General features: G+C 40.1%; 1 protein-coding gene across 1 annotated transcript in view; it reads left to right on the forward strand.

Moving 5' to 3' along the window:
- Positions 1-18,030, forward strand: part of LOC109911656 (protein phosphatase 1 regulatory subunit 37-like) — a 208,503-nt gene that overhangs the window by 69,041 nt on the left and 121,432 nt on the right. Inside the window, exon 9 of the mRNA XM_048600043.1 lies at positions 3,558-3,670. Coding sequence (XP_048456000.1) covers positions 3,558-3,670 — 113 coding nt within the window. The remainder of the gene's footprint in view (positions 1-3,557; positions 3,671-18,030) is intronic.

The following is an 18,030-nucleotide window of genomic DNA, read 5'->3' on the forward strand; positions in this document are numbered from 1 at the left end:
GGGATAGTCAACACGGTTTTGTGAAGGGTAGGTTGTGCCTCACAAACCTTATTGAGTTCTTTGAGAAGGTGACCAAACAGGTGGATGAGGGTAAAGCGGTTGATGTGGTGTATATGGATTTCAGTAAAGCGTTTGATAAGGTTCCCCGTGGTAGGCTATTGCAGCAAATACGGAGGCATAGGATTGAGGGTGATTTAGCGGTTTGGATCAGAAATTGGCTAGCTGTAAGAAGACAGAGGGTGGTGATTGATGGGAAATGTTCATCCTGGAGTTCAGTTACTAGTGGTGTACCTCAAGGATCTGTTTTGGGGCCACTGCTGTTTGTCATTTTTATAAGTGACCTGGATGAGGGCGTAGAAGGATGGGTTAGTAAATTTGCGGATGACACCAAAGTTGGTGGTGTTGTGGATAGTGCGGAAGGATGTTGCAGGTTACAGAGGGACATAGATAAGCTGCAGAGCTGGGCTGAGAGGTGGCAAATGGAGTTTAATGCGGAAAAGTGTGAGGTGATTCACTTTGGAAGGAGTAACAGGAATGCAGAGTACTGGGCTAATGGTAAGATTCTTGGTAGTGTGGATGAGCAGAAAGATCTCAGTGTCCATGTGCATAGATCACTGAAAGTTGCCACCCAGGTTGATAGCGTTGTTAAGAAGGCGTACAGTATGTTAGGTTTTATTGGTAGAGGGATTGAGTTTCGGAGCCATGAGGTCATGTTGCAGCTGTACAAAACTCTGGTGCGGCCGCACTTGGAGTATTGCGTATAGTTCTGGTCACCGCATTATAAGAAGGATGTGGAAGCATTGGAAAGGGTGCAGAGGAGATTTACCAGGATGTTGCCTGGTATGGAGGGAAGGTCTTATGAGGAAAGGCTGAGGGTCTTGAGGCTGTTTTCATTAGAGAGAAGAAGGTTAAGAGGTGACTTGATAGAGACATACAAGATGATCAGAGGATTAGATAGGGTGGACAGTGGGAGCCTTTTTCCTCGGATGGTGATGACTAGCACGAGGGGACATAGCTTTAAATTGAGGGGTGATAGATATAGGACAGATGTCAGAGGTAAGTTCTTTACTCAGAGAGTAGTAAGGGCGTGGAATGCCCTGCCTGCAAAAATAGTAGACTCGCCGACTTTAAGGGCATTTAAATGGTCATTGGATAAACATATGGATGATAATGGAATAGTTTAGGTTAGATGGGCTTCAGATTGGTTTCACAGGTCGGCGCAACATCGAGGGCCGAAGGGCCTATACTGCGCTGTAATGTTCTATGTTCTATGTTCTATGGGGTCACTCATCTCAGGGCTTATTGCAGAGGCAGACATGCAAAGATTGGAGCACACTACTCTCCCCCTCATACAGCCAAAACTGTGGATATGATACATGGACGACATACTTGTCATCAATAAATGCACTAAGTTAGAAGAGACATACATCTCATTGACAATGTTTTCACCGAGATCAAATTTACAAGAGAAGAGGAAAGCTACGATCAACTTCCGTTTCTAGACATTAGGGTAGAACGAATGACGAACGGGGAATTCCAAACCACAGTATATAGGAAGGCAACGCATACTGACCAAATCCTCAATTTTCACAGCAACCACCCCAATGTCCAAAAAGAAAGCTGTGTAAGGACACTATTCAAATGGGCCACAACTCACTGCAACACATTGGAACTTCGCAAGAAGGAGGAAGAGCAACTATACAAGTTCTTCGCTATCAATGGATACCCCATCATCTTCATCTGCAGATGTCTACTAGATAGGCAACACCAAGAGGACACAATATGACCTAATGCACTGGCCACACTACTGTATGTCAAGAACATATTGGAACTGACAATGAGACTCCTACGACCACTCAGAATCAGGACAGCACACAAATCGACAGCCACACTATAACAAACACTCACCAGGACCAAAGGCCCATCCCCACGACATGCAGGACCAATGTAGTGTTCAAAATACCATGCAAGGTCTGCCAAAAACATTACATCAGCCGGACAGGAAGGAAACTAGCCATCAGGATACATGAATTCCAGCTGGTAGCAAAATGACACAACGAACTTTCCCTCATTTCAGTACAATGGACAATGAAGGCCATCAACTTAACTGGGACAACGTGACCATCCTAGCTCAAGCCAACCACAGACATGCACAGGAATTCCTAGAGGCCTGGTTCTCCACCCATAATGCAACTAATAAACATGTGGAATTAGACTCCATATACAAACCCTTGCAAAAAGAACTGGAAATGACACAAAACACCTGAACAGACCCAATTGTATCGAACATATTGCTTCATCGGAGTCCACACTGATGATGTTACCTTGCATGGTGGTGACGCGTCTGAACTATCACCAGCCAGCTCGGCGAACAAGTCAACAACCTCACCCACAGCCCGAGCTACAAATCTTCACAAGAACCTTAAATTGTCAAATGTGCTAACATTGAGATGGTTACTTTGAGGCCCTGACTTCTGTGCTTCTGACTTTTTGAAAAAGAACAGGAGATTTATCCTAATATCCCTGTCAACATTTATCCCTTTACCAAAAACATTAATGAAATGTCACCACTGGCACATAGTTGTTGTGGAAACTTGCAGTGTTTCTGTGTTTCCTTCAAGACTATACTGGAAAAGTACATTTACTACGTGGCACCTTAGGACCCTGTGAGGTTGTGAAAGTTACCATAAAAATACAAATCTTTCTTTTTATTTAACAGCATTTTACTTAGTAAGACTTCCTCGGTCTTCTTCTTGAATGGAATATCGGTAGCACTGAAATTAATTATGACATGTTTCCCACTGGAATTCAGTGCCGGCCTCGATTATACACACAAATCTCTGGATTCCGCTTAAATATAGAACCTTTGAGGCAGTGAAGAGAATGCCGCCACTGAGCCAAGGCCAACAGTTCACACAGTATCATTCATTTTCATTGGTGCATTTTGGGCTCAAATGAGATTTGTATTTTCCAGTGGGTTGAAATCAGGACATTTACTAACACTGGTACATAGTTAATGTGTAGAATTTCAGGAACCAATATATACATCTATGATGTCAGATTCCTCACGGTTTGTAAGACACAGTGTAGCAATGTTTGGTCTTTAACTTTCCTGAATCAGTATTTTTCAAAGTCTCTAATAGTAAGATGGGATTAATCAAACTGTAGGTACTTTTCTATAATTGTAGGCCTCTTGAGCAAGTGGAATTTGAACCCAGGCCTTCTGGTTCAAAGGTAAGGGACACTACCACTGTGCAATGAACTCTCATCATCAGATTGTATGCCTGTCACTGGCATGTATGGCAGATATCAGTGAAACAAAGCTTCAGAACCATGTGACCAAAGTGTTGCCAGAAGGAGTGGTGGGAACAGCATTCAAGGTCACTTAAAATAGATCAGTACCAATTTTTAATCCTTGTAACCTTCACCTTTTGTGTATCCATGCATTAAATTTCACAGTGACTCAGAACTGAATCAGGGCATATTTGAAAGATTTGGAAGAAAACATAAAGGTTATAAGTTAGTTCTGCGGATTAACTGGTTGAATCTGTTTCTAGGACTGGAAGATATCTGTGAAGGTCTAAGAAGACAGAAGCAAGGTCTGAAAACACTTATACTTTGGAACAACAGACTAACACATAAAGGGATGAGTCATCTAGCTGCTGTTCTAGTAAGTTAATCATTTTAACAATAAGAGTGATATTCAGTATATAGACAGTATACAATAGATCTGTTTATTGGTGAAATTACTTGCTGTGTCTTCAATTTTGAACATTGAATTTAAGTCTCAGAATTACTAGAAGCCAAAAAGAGATGTTTTGTCAAGGTGCTGTCCTTCAGATGAGATGTTTAAATGAGGTCCTTAGTGCTCTCTGGTGACTTATATCAATTTCTACATTAGTGTTTGTTCTCATGGATGAAGGGGATAATTTAAATCAGTGAATTGGGGTATATAATGAAATTATAAAGTCATACAGCATGGAAACAGACCCTTCGGTCCAACTAGTCTGCGCCAACCATGTTTCCAAACTAAACTAGTCCCACCTGCCTGCACATGGCCCATATCCCTCCAAACCTTTCCTATTCATGTACTTATTCAAATATCTTTTAAATCTTGTAACTGTACCTGCATTCTCTGTCTGTTTATTTCACACGTGAACCACTCACTGTGTGAAAAGGTTGCTCCTCCTGTCCTTTTTAAATCTTTCTCCTCTCACCTTAAAAATATGCCGCCTAGTTTTGAACTCTCCCACTATAGGGAAAAGATTCTTGCTATCCACCTTACCTATGCCCCTCATGATGTTATAAACCTCTATAAAGTCACCCCTCAACCTCCAAAACTCCAGTGAAAAAAGCCCCAGCCTATCCAGCCACTCCTTATAACTCAAAACATCCATTTGTGTTAATATCCTGGTAAATCTTTTCTGAAATCTCTCCAATTTAATAATATCCTTCCTACAGTGGGTGACCAGAACTGCACACAGTGCTCCAGAAGAGGGCCCATCAATATTCTGTACAATCTCAACATGACATCCCAACTCCTATACTGAAAGGTCAGAGCAATAAAGGCAAGTTTATTAAACATCTTCTTAACCACACCGTCTACCTGTGACGCAAATTTCAATGAATTATGCACCTGAGCCCCTCGGTCTCTCTGTTCTACAACACTACAAAGGGACCTACCACTAATTGTATAAGTCCTGCCCTTGTTCGTTTTATCAAAATGCAATACCTTGCATTTATCCAAAATAAACCAAATTAATCTGCCATTCTGCAACCTACTGACACAATTGATTAAGATCTCTTTGTAATCTTAGAGAATCTTCTTCCTGTCCACTATACCACCAATTTTGGTGTCATCCGCAAACTTACTAACCATGCCCCGATATTCTCATCCAAATCATTTATATAAATGATAAACAAAACTGGACCCAATACTGATCCCTGGGGAATGCTGCTAGCCACAGTTGTCCAGTCTGAAAACAGCCCTCTGTCTGGCATTCCACTTTTAAATTAAATATACTATTTTCTTTGGTGAGTTAATAATTTCACCAGACTGTATCTTTGAACTTAGGGCTTTTTCTTTACTTGTCCATAGGATATGGGCATCGCTGGCTAGGCCAGTCTTGGTTGTCTGTCCTGAATTGCCTTGGACGATGTGCCGCCTTCTTAAACAATGGGTTGTAGAGACACCTACAGTGGTGTTAGGAAGGGACTTTGACCCAGTGCTAGTGAAGCAATGGCACTATAACTCCAAGTCAGGATGATACTCATAACAAACATAACTTAAAATAACAAAGTAACAAATGCATTATACAAGGAACATTGGATTCAGACACTGAGCTGTGATTAGGAGAAGAGTTAAGGTAAGTGACCAAAGCTGATTAAGAGGGTAGTTTTCATGAAGGCCTTTGAAAGCAGGAAGAGATAAAAGGAAAGGATGATTCAGAAGCTTGTCTGCTGGGGAAGCCTGGGTAGAAGACGGGGTGGTTGAGATATATAGTGATGTAGTTGGCATTCTGTAAGTGGGTAGAGCAAAGCCAGGAGATTTACAGCTGTAGACAAGGGGTTTAAAGGGAATATTTTGGGGAATACTGATATCGATGGACAGCAATGAGAAAAGAGGTGATATTTGAACAAGATCTAATGTGAGATATGATGCGTTCAATGACACATGACAAAGTAGCAGGGATTTCTACGAAGAAAGAACAATAAGGTGACAAAGGCATCAACATGCATTGTAATATGTTTCAGAAAATCCTGGCAGGAATATGTTCTAAATTAGACTGTCAAAACTGCAATTTGGAAATAATTCAATAGATAATTAGGTATCATGGTAAAAACCAGAGTGCTTTTCCAAATGGATAAAATATGATAGTCCAAATGGTCGTCCTTATCCATATTTATATTATGACCTTATAAATTGTGAACATTAATTCTAAATATTGTTTTAAACAGCAAGTTTCCTTAATACGGAGACTGGGGCTGGAAGTAAAGCTGTCTTCCAAGTCTAATTTAACTTTGGGGTCATAAATATTTGGGTTTTATTCAACCAAAGGGTTGTTTGATGCTGAGTGTTTCTCAATGAACTACAAGTTGTGCCATTCTAATCTTTCAATATTACTTAAACTAATCTAAGTTTTTTCTTGACATTAGCTGCCAGTTTGGAACAATAGCTAGCTTTGACAATATTTGAATCAGCTTCCTTATGTCATGCATTGAACCTCTTTGAAATCAATAATACAGAACAAAGCACTTCGAAAATTCACAATGGCCACAAAACTTCTGTAAGCTATCATGAATGGCACCCATCTTTAACTAAACCTGACCTTGCCCTCCAAGATCCTTTATTTAGCTTAAAGCTGAAAGTGTGAGATGAAAACACTGCAGGCCCCTTTACAGGACATCAGGAATTTAAGTGAACTGGGCATGCATACCTGACATATCTCCTTAACCAATCATATTGTGGCTTTGTGAAATGCACAAGATCTAAGACAAAACTATGTTAGTAGGGATGGTGAATTTGTTGTCAAATAAAATGCAGAAATAAAATTGACGAGAGGGAAAGACACACTGGATTTAAAAGAGAAAAAAGGACAGAAAGTAGTTCACAGCTAACTTTCAGAGTTTGACCGGTAGTAGTGAACATTTATCATATTGTTAAACAGGCATTTAGACTTGGAAAAAAACTTGACTTTAACTTTTTGCAGCAAGTTTTCTTTGCACCTACAGTGCTATTACAGGAACTTCATAGCATTCAATGCATTTGAGACAGGGGGCAAGGTGCATTTTCATCAAACTTATGGGGAAGTGTTTCTTTGCCAACAACAAACTCTTTACTTCCAGGTTTAATGATGCATCTGTTTTCTTCTGAAGTTGTTGAGGCATTTGCATTTAAATAATGGGGCTGCCAGCTATTTAATTTGACAGCAATGTTTGGGCCATTGATTCAGAAATGTAGTTTCAATAGGATTGCCAACAATCAATTTTCATTACTTGCTTTTTAATAAACCCCAAAATTTGTCAAAGGAATGACTCTGCTTATTTATATTTCTACCTAATGATTGAAATAGTTAGCTGCATTTTCCTTCATGAAATTCTCCAGTATTTATTCAATACACATGTATTCATAAACTGTTTATCTCATCCCACTTGTTTGTGTGTTTTAGCACTGATTCACTCCAAATCTAACTAGGATCAAAATCAACAGAGACTCAAGAAAAATGAAGCACAATCAAATGTCAGAACGCTCATTCTTCAAATTTTTGAACTAAATTATTTCATTTCCTTTATGAATAATTGGACATACACTGATGTTCCAATGCCAGTTCAGTGGATTGTACATACTGGTTTGATTTGCCGTTCACTACCGCCTGATTGATTAATCACACAACCTGCTTGTTTGCAAAAATAAAGCCTCTGGTTCTGACCTCATGCAATTAAACAGTAAGTACTGTAATTTTGATGATATCGCCACTGCCAAAAAGTAACGCATCAACGATATATTGGAAGACCCCCTGCTGCTATTCGACATTCATGTAGGATCTCTGACAGTATCCGCTCCCCAGCTAAAAATATTCATTGATAAGGTAAAAACGACCATGTAATCTGACAATACATAAGGTGGAAGGGAGACAGATTAAAGACCCAGTACTGATTTTTTTTTAACATTAAATTGCAAGGCTTGCACATAGAAACACAAAATAAGAGCAGCCCTCTTCCGTGCGGGTGCCATTTCCCTGTGAAGATTTTGATTAAATAATACATGCCTCATATAAAAGCGTCAAAGGCCAACCTTGTACTATGTGATTAGGAGAGATAAGCAGACATTCTTAAAGCTGTGATTATTGTAATTAGCTCGCAGTGTCAATTGAGTTCAAACGATGACACTTGTAAAGTGTTACCAAGGCATTTATTATCCTTATAAACAGTTATGCCTCCTGCTTCTAATGCAAGAGCCAGACAAGGCTTTTCGTATTATTAAAGAATCCTTTTTTAATGCAAGGATATATTTATTTCATATCATTTTTTCTCATAATGTTTCTTCAGTTTTAATAGGGCCTGAAAGGACTCGCCCCAACCTGTTTGCAAGACTGATATTAACCTTAATATCTCGCCTACATGTGTGAAATTTAGAAAGCTATTAACAACAATAAGAATGCAATAAAGGCAAAAGTCTGATAAAAGTCAAAAAGTAATGAAAAATATCAGTTCAGTTCCTTACATTTGAGGACACCTAGAAGGTGAAAAGTACTTGCATTTGTTTAGCAGACTAATTCATTAGTTGTTGCAGACAAATCATTATCATTTGGTAGAGCTAAAAGAAGATAGAAATGACTTGTGCTGAAAGTCCAGTTTCATGTCCAACATTTTGGCAGCAAGAAAACTGATGTTGCAGTAGACTTGATATCTGCTCCCACATGATCTATTATAATGATTACACTGAATCCTGAGTTCAGAAACCAAGTTGCAAAATATGTAAGAATATGTTGAACAAGGATGGTTCACACTGTCATGCAATTTTCTCCTTTTAAACTACCAGGTATTGTTCATATTGACTTGGGTTTTTAAATTATTGTTTGCATTTATTCAGTTTCAGGGAAAGAAAAATATCTCATTCCTCTAGTTGGCAGGTCTGTAAGTCATCCTGCCAACTAGTGGGCGGCACGGTGGCTCAGTGGTTAGCACTGCTGCCTCACAGCACGAGGGACCCAGGTTCGATTCCAACCTCGGGGGACTGTCTGTGTAGAGTTTGCATGTTCTCCCTGTGTAGAGCTGTAGATACAGGTGTAGAGTCTGGGTGGGATGCTCTTCGGAGGGGCAGTGTGGACTTGTTTCCATACTGTAGGGATTCTATGTTCCTATGAAATAAAGGGGGAGAAAAAAGGATACAGTTACCTTGACTGTACATTATCACACCACAATTCCTGTAAAGAACCTATTCCATTTTCCCAGTTCCTTTGTCTCCATGGCATCTGATCTGATGATGCCTACTTTGACAAGGGAGCCTTCAAAACATCCACCTTCTTCCTCAGCTGAGGATTCCCCAGCACCATAACCACAAGACCCTCAGCCGGATCTGACCCATCTCGTGCACCTAAGCCCTCATGCCCTCTCTTCCCTCCCGTGACATGATAAGGTCCCCCTCATCCATACGTACCATCCCACCAGAATTCACATCCAGAGGATCATTAGCCACCATTTCCTCCAACTCCAGCAGGATGCCATCACCATCGCACACACATATTCCCCACCGCTCCCTTGCCAGCCGTCTGCAAGGACCGTTCCCTCTGGTTCACTCCCATCACCTCCTCACAGCCCAACAGCACCTTCCCCGGCAACCACAGAAAGTATAACACCTGCTCATTTACTTCCTCCATCCTCAGTATCCAAGGGCCCAAATACACCTTCCAGGTGAAGCAGTGCTTTCCCTGCACTTAACTCAATATAGTCTACTGCATTTTTTGCTCAGAATTTGGTCTCCTCTACATTGGGGAAACAAAGCGTAGATTGGGTAGCTGCTTCGCAGAACACCTACTTTCTGTCCTAAAAAAGACCCTGACCTTCCAGAGATAGTAAGAACTGCTGATGCTGGAGTCTGAGACAACACAGTGTGGAGCTGGAGGAACACAGCAGGCCAGTCAGCATCAGAGGAGCAGGAAAGCTGAAGAAGGGCCCGGACCCGAAACATCAGCTTTCCTGCTCCTCTGATGTGTTCCTCCAGCTCCACACTGTGTTATCCCTGACCTTCCAGTTGCCTGCCACTTCAACACAATACCTTGTTCCCTGGACAACATCTCTGTCTCAGGCTTGCTGCAGTGCTCCAGCAAAGCTTAGCGCAAGCTGGAAGAACAGCACCTCATTTTCTGCTTGGGAACTCTACAGCCTTCTGTTCTTAACATTGAGTTCAACAATTTTAGGGCTTGAAGCACCTTCTCCCATGTCCTTACCCCAACCAGCGCACATCACTCACGCGGTCTGCTGTTACTCATTATCCACTGTTAGCCACTAATAGTCCCCATTAGTAGCCATTCATTCTCTGAGAATAACCTTGTAAATCTTTACCAAATATGCTAATAGCATAGGTAAGAATGGCAGGGATTTGTGTTCAACCATGTGACGGAAAGAAAATTGGGGCCTTTAGCATCACTATTCAGTGCATATAACAGAAAATTTTCTGAAGAAGGGTTCTGACCTGAAACAAAGACAAAGTTGCTAGAAAAGCTCAGCAGGTCTGGCAGCATCTATGAAGAAGAAAACAGAGTTAACGTTTTGGATCCGGTGACCCTTCCTCAGAACCCGAAACATTAGCTTTCCTGCTCCTCTAATGCTGCGTGGCCTGCTGTGTTCCTCCAGCTCCACACTGTTATCTCAGACTCCAGCATCGGCAGTTCTTACTATCTCCATATAACAGTGCATATTGCCACACCAACTTAGATTCCTTGAGTGAGCAGTGTTGATCAGTTTGGAGCCAACCGGATAGAGTTTGATTTCTATTCTGGGGTACGGTTCAGACTCAATGCAGCTACCAAACAAACCCAACATTCTAACATGGGACTAATGCCTTCCATTGATTTGGTAGAAATTGTCACTCTCTATTCCAATGTATATTTTTGTGGTTGTCAGTAAGTCATCCACTTCATTCAAGAATAAAATGTTGCCTTTAGAGGGAGACAGTGGAGACTTAAGTCAGGAAGAGAGAAACATGGGAAATAAGAGTAGGATAGCCTGTTCAGACTATTGAGCCTACTCTGCCAATCAATAGGATCATGGCTAATCCTCTACCTTAATGCCACACACCTCCTCTCTTCCCCTAAATGTACCTATTTATTTCTTAAATATATTCAGTGATTTGGCAACTACAGCCTCCTGAGGGAGAGAATTTCACAGGTTTATCACTATCTGAGTGAAAAAATTTCGCCTCATTTCAGATCAAATTGGTCTACTGCACATCCTGAGACTATGATTCCTTGTTCTGGCCCGCCCCAGCCAGGGGAAATATCATTCTTGCATCCAATTTATAAAGCCAGAACTTTATGTTTCAATGACATCCCCTCTAATTCTTCTAAAATTCAGTGATCCAATTTCTTCACTTATGACAAATCTGCCATCCCAAGAAGCAGTCTGGGGAACCTTTACTGTACTCCATGTACAAAGTGTTTATTCTCTTAATTAAGTATCCAAAACTGCACACAATACTACAGGTGTGGTCTCAATTTGGACAGTATAGTTGCTGTATGACTGTACTCAAACCCTCTTGCAATGAAGGACAACACATTATTTGTTTTCTGAACTTTTTGCTGCACATGTATGCTCGCTTTCAGTGACTGGTGTACAAGGACACCCAGTTCCCTTTTCATGTCAACACTTCCCAATCTATTACCATTTAAATAACACCGCTATTCATTTTTCCGATAGAAGTAGATAACTTCCTCTAAACCATGTTAAAAGTCAAAGTTGCCATAATCCCACTCTCCTGTTCGAGATAGAGAGAGAGAGAGAGAGAGAGAGATGGCTGGTGGTGGTTTAGCCTGAGGGTTACCATGCCTCAGGTGAGAGGAGAGGTTGAGTCCTTCACAGTAACCTCAACCACTGCTGGAACTGAGCACATGTTGTTAGCATCACTCTGTGTTGCAAGCCAACTGCCCAACTAACTGAGCCGACTAACTCCCTATACTACATGCATCAAACATTTGCCCACTCTTTCAAATGATTATCTTGAAGCTTCTTTACTTTCTCCTCACCTCTTAGCACTCACAATCCCACTTAGTTTTGTGTTATCAGCAAACTTGGAAATAATACATTTGATTCCTATAGCTGAATCATTGGTCTATGTTGTGAATAGCTGGTGTCTAAGCTCTAATCGCAGCAGTATCCCAGTTGTTACCACCTTCCACTCTCTTAAAGACCCATTTATTTCTACTTTCTGTTTCCTCTCTGCTCAGCAATTCTCATGTTCCATGGATGTTCCCTACATATGCCTGAGAGTGCAGCAAAAGGCCTCAAATTGGACTGAGACTCTGGGATGCAGCTCTAGGTGGTGTTTCAGCTGGAATCCATCTGTCACAAACGTGGCCCATTATGTTGGCTGGACTTAAGTTAAAGGAGAAAATTCCCAGGCGGGAAACTTCCTAACACACCTTACCTTAATAATTCTGAAGGGCGGTTCCAGTGGAATATAATAAAACCTGCTGCTCAGCATCCTAGGTGGAGCCCCACTTGGAATCTCAGCCTGGATCTTGGAAGCAAGAAACTAGCAGCTGGAAGACATATAGTCCCATATGTGATCCAGCCTAAGAAAATAACTTGAATGAACAGCATTGGACACCCCAGTGCCATCTCATCTAATTTTCTTGCTCTCACGGGCTCCCAAGATTACCATTGTGCTGCAAGTTCTTGCCAGATTCATGCTAATGAGGAAACATCCCCATGATCCAATAGATAGTGGTGGAAAACCTCCCCATGATCCAATAGATGGTGGTGGAAAACCTCCCCATGATCCAATAGATGGTGGTGGAAGGTCTTGGCATTTAAGGTAAAAGCTCATCAATCTGTGGGTCCGGGGATTTGGAACTGCTTCTAGGTTCAGAACCTGCACCTCATTGAGTAGGATACACTCTCTGGAATGGCATGGAGTTAGGTTCTATGTACACTTAAGGGCAGCATGTGGGCATTCGTAGTCGGATGCTAATCAGAAAAGTCTTCAGTTTTAGGAAAGAAACTGACTGTAACAAAAGATAACTGTGAAGGTGCTTCATCTTGGAGGGGCCCTCTCAGCAATCTCCTGAAATTGTAACTGAAAATGTGGGAAATTGAGCTAGGTCACCATGGTCTTCCACTCCTTTGTCTTATGCTCTGTCTACACTTGTCTTTGAGATATTATATTAAAGGTATCATTGCAAAAGATGCAAACTTTAACAATGACGCTACTGTTAGTTGCCCTGACCTGATTCTGATTCAGTGCTCCTTTAACCCTGTTAGACAATCTCCCCCTCCCGACACACCATCACCACTTTTCTCTGGGTTTGTAAAAATACTGAAATGCTAACATTAACACAGCTGTCTATGTATCTGTTTCACAACTGCTGAACACCCCAGCTTGCACATGTCTGAATGAAAGATGTTACTTCACAGGTGTAACTCTATGTTTAAGTTCAAATGTAAGGTCTCTCAAGTGACATTTACTTATATTTAAGTTTGCAGTGCTGTGTTTTCCTGTTTGTATAATTAGCAAGCTTACAGCACTCTGCGAGTGATGATCACATGCAGCAGATGTGCTCAATTAAGACTTTATGAGAATTTGTTTAACAAATAAGTCAAATAACGAGCAAAAGGGAATGAAACATTGTTTTCCATCAGCTGGAATATGGCACATTATTACTTTAATGGAAGCCTTCTGAGAGTTTTTCTTTTCTTACTTGCCAAAAGTTGTGAGCAGCTTCTGTCTGAATTTGGAATAAGGTCCTCAGGCTAGGCACTGAAAAAGCAAATCTACCCTGGAATGTCTGCTGCTTCTTAGTTGATACTACCACTCACAGTTAATGAAAAGTGAAATGGAACTACTGTTCTGACCTGCAAACTCATAGATTGAGATCTGATTGGACTAGCCATGTGTTTACTTAATAGCAATTAAAAGCAACTAAACATTTCATCTCTGAAGGACGAAATTTAACCTCGGCAGCAGAGTAATACATTTTAACTCTGTGTAAATGGGTGGACAATTTAAAATTTCACCCAGAGTGTTACACATGGGAGGCTTCTATTTTGTTAGAGAGTATACCATTGCAGTTACACAAAATATTACCAATACAGAACCAATATTTTTGTCATAGAATTTATAAGTTATTTGTGCTTTGCTTTAGATATCATACCATTGCATATTCACATTTTCGTCTCATTCAAACGTGTATGGAAAGATAGTCAACGATTTCCAACCTACGGAGAAAATATTAAAGCATCGGAAATAAATGATCAACCTGGTTCATTTATCTCTTGGAAAAAGAGTCAGGGTGACCTAAGGTTACAATTATGAATGGTTTTCATAAAAAAGGCAGAACGATTGCACTTACTGAAAAGAGAAAGCAGAAGCTGTTACAATTGTTAGCAAAAAATTAAATAAAGAATTCAGAAGACCTTTCAATCCTCAGATAGTGGTGAAAGTGCAGATCTTGTTACAACAGGGAGTGGCTGTTAGAAATGATGTTCTGTGACATGTGACCTAAATATTTGTTGCCTGTTCTGTATTCCATCCATCACAAATTAGGCTCTTTGGTGGTAAGAAGACTAAACAGGAAATATGTCTTGTCCTAATTGCTACTACCTCTCTTTCATAAGAAGATCATTTTGAAATGAGTTAAGGTCTTTCAGATAATCAAGTCCACTGTTCCTACACTCTATGGAAAGCTACCTTAGTGAACCAAAATCTGTGCATAATTTTTCTAAACATGAAATGAGGTGAGAGGTATTGGTGAAGAAACTCTTGAATTACAATTAAATGTTCTTTGAGTATGTTACACATCCAACTATTATAATGAATCAGAGAAGAAAGATTGGAGGCTTTAATAATCATAGCTATTTATTAAATTAAAATCAGATTGAGAATATCATTTTTTAACGTCTTGTAATCATCACTGCAGTAATACTAAATGTAAAGGGTCTTTTAGCAAACAATCAGGCAAGCCATACCAAATATATCATAGACAGCTCTGAATTTAATGACTGATTAAATAATCTTTTGGCTGTTATTTTGAGTCAAAGTAGATCACTCTTGTTTAATTTTTAATATTGACCTGTGTTAGACAATCAGCAATAAAGACAGAAAGTGCTGCACAAACTCAATGTTTGGCAGCATCTGTATAGAGAACAATGGAGTTAATGCTGAGTTTCTCCAGCACTTTCTGTCTTCATTTCAGATCTCCAACATCTGTACTTCTTTGTTTTATTTTACACAATCAGCAATTCTCTTTAATGTCTCATCTGAGGATGGCACCTCTGGCAATTAAGTCCTCATTCACTGTTGCACCTGCATTATGCACTCACACCCCTGATGCAGTTATCCAACTCCTGACCTTCTGTCTCAGAAGCAAGATGCTACTAACTGTGGAGAACTGAGATACCTTATTGCTATATGGTTTGGTTGTGCCATTCAGTAGCTCTGGATGTGATAAATAGTGAATTTGTTCTCACAGAAGATTGCAATTATGAACATTGGACTCCAATAAATACAGGGTGAAAAAAATGATACTTTGGAGTGGGCAAAACTTAATCTGAAACCACACAGTGATGTGATTGCTGAGCTCTTATTATGTAAGAATAGAGCGCTGGATCTTTCCCTGCACTGAAGCAGTGAAATTGCTGCACTGCAAACCAGGAGCATTTGAGCCTTTCAAAGCAGCTGGGATTGACGGCTTTGCATTGTATTTATGAGCTCTCAACCTGATTTATGTTTTCCAATCCCACCATCTCCCTCCACGTTCTGCATTGAATGCATGGGTGTGGTTGAGGATTGGAGTAGAATGCGTCCTGCCTGCAACTGTGGAAGCAGCTAACAGTGATGGTGAGGTGTAGTTTAATGGAACCTTTGTCAGCATCAGCTCCCCAGTAGCAAGTATGAACGACGCATACATTTATGAAGCAAACCTTACATTCTTGACCATGCCAAAGCTTTTCACAGCCAAAGAAAATACTTTTAAACTTTTGCCATGTAGCCAAACACAGAGCAAGATTCCATAAGTAGCAATGAAATAACCAGCTAGTTAATATTATTTGTGTTGGTTGAGAGACAATGGTGGTCAAGACAACACCTTTGTCTTATTCACTCAAACACAATGGGATCGTTTTGAACAGACATGGAGCCAGCATGAAAACAACAAGCCAAATAGCCACCTCTAGCCCTGAAATTATGAATCATTCTGTGATTCTGTGAAGGCTGAAGGATGACAGCTACAACAGTATAAGATTCACTCGGTACTGCATTATTTGCTGTGGTCTCAGGAACAATCTCCTAACTTAATTATGAGTATTATAATTGAGCGAAGGTTGATATCGTTACACTAGCCGTTTAACATGAACCTGTCAAGACTCCCAGGAAGTATTGATTCACTAGTTATTCACTAAGGATTGAACGAATGGCACTCCAGTGTATCTTGTTGGTAGAACACTCTTCCAGTCTGTTTGACAGGTTATGGTTAGCATGATGATCAGTAATCGTATTCAGATTTAGGAAGAAACTTTAATTGATGAAAAGCTTCATTTACTGTTATCAATGTATCTATTCTCGAGCAACTCCTGGTGAGGATAAGATATTCTATGATTCACAAATTGCTACATTTGCTTGACAACTTGTACTGCTCTACAGTTAGTCTTGCAAAAATGGCTTAATGGCCCATTAAACTCACTGCAGAAAGTTAAGATTAGTACTTAGCAATGTAAGAACCTTTCTAATGAGGTAATTTAAGTTCCAGCAATACCAGTCTACCTATACACTTAAATTGGGAATCATTTGAATTGTGGTATCTCACGCTAACAATTTTTTTCCCAGAGATTATCGAAATTTAAAATATTTGGTGTTTTAATTTTTTCTTACTTTTCCCGTGAGGAAAAATTTCTTCACCCAGAGAACGGTGATCCTCAGGAATGCTCTGTCACAAAAAGTGGTTGAAGCCAAAACATTGAATATTTTCAAGAAGGAGTTAGATGTCCTTAGGGCTAATGGGATCAAAGGGTATGGGAAGAAAGGGAGAATAGGGTACTGAGCTGGATGATCAGCCATCGTCCTGTTGTATGGTGGAACAGGCTCAAAGGGCCTATACCTGCTCCTATTTCCATGCTTCTTTCTATCTTTCTTTTCTATCTTTCTCAATCTAGTCTTTCATTTTCTCCCCCTTTATTTTTATTTCTGGACCTAATTTGACTTGACTTTATCATCTTCCTCCATCATTCTACTATTTCTGTGTCATTTAAAAAAATATCTCATTGCTTACGGAGAAAGACTATTGAACCCATCATCCGAGGACCTTGAAGACCCATTGTCCTCACCACATCACTATTGCCTCACACCTTTCAAATAATAAAACTGAAGCATGAGGGACAAAGTATAACAACTGGGTATGCTCACTCCAGCAAATTCTGGTCCAATATTGTGTTGAAAAGTGATATGTCAGATAAGCAGCCTGAGAAGACTCTGTAGCTGGAATGTTAACAAAGTGCTGATGATTCTGTGCGGTATTTCCAGCATTTTTCTGGTTTCATTTTAATTTCCAGCATGCGCAGTTTCTTTTCAATGTATTTCATCAAGCAGGCTCTGTTTATAGCGGAAGGGATGGTTTTATGAGTCTCCATCACAGGCGGGTGAGGGCACCTGCTGGCACTAAGGACTACTAAAATTACCCCTAGGATATAACAGGAGGAAATGAGGTTTTAAACCTTGAAGAGGTTTATGTGACTAAAATAAAAGACTGTGTCATTCAGCAGGAGTGATGATAAAGTCCAAAGTCTTCAACTGGCACATATAACATAAACATGTAATGTTGGAATGTTTTGAAACAGTAACTATTTGACTGTTTCCAGTCTTCTGATTTGAGCTAAATTTCTGAATTCCCCAGCCCAGCTTTCAGAAGTTAGGCTCTGAAAACAGGCTGTAAATTTGAGTAAACGTTGCTCACAAAAGCAAAATATTCCACATGTACCAGTTTAATGCAAATTAGATGTCTGTAATTAGTTCTAGAGTGGTAATTTAGTGCACAAAAATAATTATTCAAAACCTCTTTTTTCCAATTAATGCCCAAGACAGAAAAGTCTGGTTTACCCTTCTCCCCCTCCCTAAAGAAAACAAAAACACTGTGCTAATGTATCATTATATCATCTAAACAAACTTTTAAATAGCCAGGCTGTAAAGAAAATCATGTAAGCTGTGTTTCATCTGAGGTGGTTCTGCTTTAGAGTCTCCAAGTGAGAAGGACATTGCAGCATGTATGTTTCATGTGGGTTATTTACCTTTAGTTAGTGTATGTTCATGTTTGTTTCATTGAC

This window comes from Rhincodon typus, chromosome 8, assembly GCF_021869965.1.
Source record: "Rhincodon typus isolate 14 chromosome 8, sRhiTyp1.1, whole genome shotgun sequence".
Lineage (NCBI taxonomy): Eukaryota > Metazoa > Chordata > Chondrichthyes > Orectolobiformes > Rhincodontidae > Rhincodon > Rhincodon typus.